The sequence below is a fragment of the Austrofundulus limnaeus genome, unplaced genomic scaffold (genome assembly GCF_001266775.1).
Source record: "Austrofundulus limnaeus strain Quisiro unplaced genomic scaffold, Austrofundulus_limnaeus-1.0 Scaffold25, whole genome shotgun sequence".
Lineage (NCBI taxonomy): Eukaryota > Metazoa > Chordata > Actinopteri > Cyprinodontiformes > Rivulidae > Austrofundulus > Austrofundulus limnaeus.
Window position 1 is genome coordinate 2,938,149 of NW_013952427.1, and position 3,082 is coordinate 2,941,230.

The 3,082-nt window shown below is 34.9% G+C and overlaps 1 protein-coding gene across 2 annotated transcripts in view; it reads right to left on the reverse strand.

Annotated features, from left to right (window-relative positions):
• The window catches only part of atp8b3 (ATPase phospholipid transporting 8B3), a gene marked incomplete in the record, with an annotated part of 33,056 nt that overhangs the window by 16,760 nt on the left and 13,214 nt on the right, over positions 1-3,082 (reverse strand). For both annotated transcript variants that reach the window (XM_014004628.1, XM_014004629.1), the window contains 1 exon segment: positions 956-987. In XM_014004628.1, coding sequence (XP_013860082.1) covers positions 956-987 — 32 coding nt within the window.

Genomic DNA, 3,082 nt, shown 5'->3' on the forward strand with positions numbered 1-3,082 from the left:
GACCTATACAATTTTTTTCTTTTTGATTTTTTACCTGGATTACTGAGATGCATCAGGACATTAATTTTCTACATTTTGTCTATATTTTGTACTCTGTTTGGTTCTTCATTGAGCTTTTCAGTCAGCAAACTTCCCCAGTTTCAGTTCTTGGAACCAGTTCCAGCTCTTTGAGCCTTCTTAGTCTCTAGAGTCTCCAGTGTTTCCTGTAGCATCTCCAAATTCTGCAGTTCCAGTCTCCTCATTTATTCACTTACATTCCCAGAGTCTTCAGAGCCATGCCACCAGTTACTGAGTCATCAGTACCTTAGCTATAGAGTCATTCCTGGTCCTGAGTTACAAGACTGGTTCCAGAGTCTGAGTTTTCCAGGAGTCTCCAGAGTTACCGGTTTCCATGGGTGTATTCACACCAGGAAGTTCCTTCGTCCACTTGTTTGGTTCGGACCAAAAGCGGACTTTATTTTTTTAAATTGTTTGATRTGGTTGGCATTCACACTGAGCTTTTCCAGTTTTCTCTGTGCTCCCTTGTGTCTCTTCGACACTCTAAGTTTTGTAAGTTCTACTGCCATGAAAACTTTTGTTTTTGTTTACATAAAGTTCAAGCTCCTCGCACCAGTCTGAATTTTTGGGTCTAAAATCCATTAAACCAGTATATTTCATAAGAATTGTAGACATCTAAATGGGCAAAAAATTAGAAAACAAAGTGAAATATTTTTTAAAGAATAAAAAGACAAAAAACAAAGTCATATTGTTTCTGAATGAGATTAATAAACAATATAAATGGTTAAAGTAGCTAAATTAAGTGCACTGCAGTTCATTGTTAAACTGCAAAAGGTACACAGAAAAAAAACAGTGAAATGGTAGAGTGAAAGATAAACCAAAATTCACCCAATAACTGTTGAAATCAATACAATAATCTGTGTGAAAAGGTACATATTGAAGAGATGGAATGTAATACCTGCACTTCCTCTGCTATGACTGATGCATCACCTGTAAAATAAGTAAAGATATATTATTATATTCCCTCACTTACAAAAAGTTTAGAAATCAATGTAAAGGTATGTAAATGCTGATACCAAAAAAGAAGTAGCCAAAAAACAAACAAACAAACATACGGACTGAACCATGATGTAATTGGACATATTGGTTTGATATAAGCCATAGCAACAGTTTAGTTTTGTCTGCATGTAATTCCAAATATCTAATGATAGCTTTGTTGTTTCTTTAAATATAATTCCCATTACATTTTTTACAGGATGTTTCAATGTAAGTGACTAAGATAACCTTCCTCTTGTATTATTGTATTGTACTCACACAGTACACAGTGTGTGTTCACAGTACTCAATTTTAAAACACACTAATAAGAAAATGTTCTTATTTTATGTTGTTCTCCAAGAAACATTACTGATTTAATTGACTGGCTGCACTGACTGAAAAATGCCTGACTTTGGACAGTATTATGGRCACAGGTTTAACTATGCAATTATCAGCAGCTAATATGATTTGACAGCCTTATAAAAAGTAGCGACATCTGATGAATAAAGGCCATGTCCTAAAATGTTTCAAGCCTGACAAATCAGATACTCCAAAAAAATCAATCAGTATGACTTAAGCTATGCTAAAATCAGAAGCCAACATGAAAAAATATTCCTTGATGTGTTTCGAGGCTAACTTTGCAGAAAAACAAAGTTTGTGAGTTAGAGCTGCACAATAAACAGTATTGTTTGAGTATCGTCATCACAATGAATGTGTGCACAATAGTCACATTGCAGATCCTGTGATACAGGAGGCAAATTAAATCAACGTGTTATCCAGGGACTAAACCACTAAACCATTAGTTGTAGGGTTTTGGATTCTTTTATGTCTTTGTGCTATACTTCTCAGTTGTGTTCAGCTCCCCAGTGATTCTCTTCCTCTGTGTCTACCTGCTCCTCTCGACTCCTCCCTCCCCTGCTTGTTTTCCTCAGGTGTTTATCATTTCAGCTAATTGTCTTCCCTTTATGTTCTGTGTTGCAGCTTCATTGAGCTTCCCACAGTCTGTTTGGTCTGTTTCCACGAGTTGAGTATCCCTCTGATTCCTGAAAGTTTTCCTGCGAGTATTTTATGCTGCCACGACAGCTCTTTGTTTTGTAAATACATTTGTCATTTTTGAAGTGTGAGCTCTCTACAGTTTTTGTGTCTGCTGCTCCCTGGGTTAAAATGTATGCAGACCCTGACAAAAGTCAGTGCTCTAAACGGTCGTGTGTTACGGCTTTTATTTTGACAGGTCACTTATATATTTTTGTGAAACTTATAGGATRATAATGGTAATGTTTTTTGGAGAAGTGTTGTCAGTGAATTCCCAAGCTGATGAAAACAAGGAAGACAATTTTTTTTTAGATTTGTTAGATTACGTTACATTATTAGAAACATTACAAAAACAGAAACTAAGAGACACAGAGGCAACACATTAGGTGAAAATGCAATTCACGTTTGCACATGATAGAAGGAAACAGGTTCCAGCATAATAWAAGATAACAAGAATAGCTATCAAATACGGACAAATACATACTTGTTACTTGAATAAAAAGAGAGGTATGATCTGTGCTGGTTTATTGTCAACAAGATGGCAGCATAACTTAGTGTTACTCAAGTCATCTGTTCAAAATTCCTGTATTTTTTCCTATCGCAATATAAATTGCAGTGTTAGAAAAAATGCAATGTTGTTTTTTTGCAATATTGTGCAGCCCTAATGTGTGGGTCTTTAAAACAGGAAAACTGAAAAATCAATTATTATAATTAATTAGATCATGGGTTCTTAACCTTTTTGACCTCGGGAACATAAAGTGGCACGAGGCCCAGTCACATATTACCAATGTACGGATCAAAATGATAATTATTCTAATCTAAATCTTGGTTTAATTTTTTTTGTATTTACATCATAAATAAACTATCATAAATAACATAACCAAATTAAATACATTTACAGTTAACTCCTGTCAAATAATCACAAGACATGAATATAACAACCATTTTTGTATTGTAACCTGCCCACAACAATAATTTGAACAAATACAAAGGTCAGTCAACAGACCACTCGGCTTAT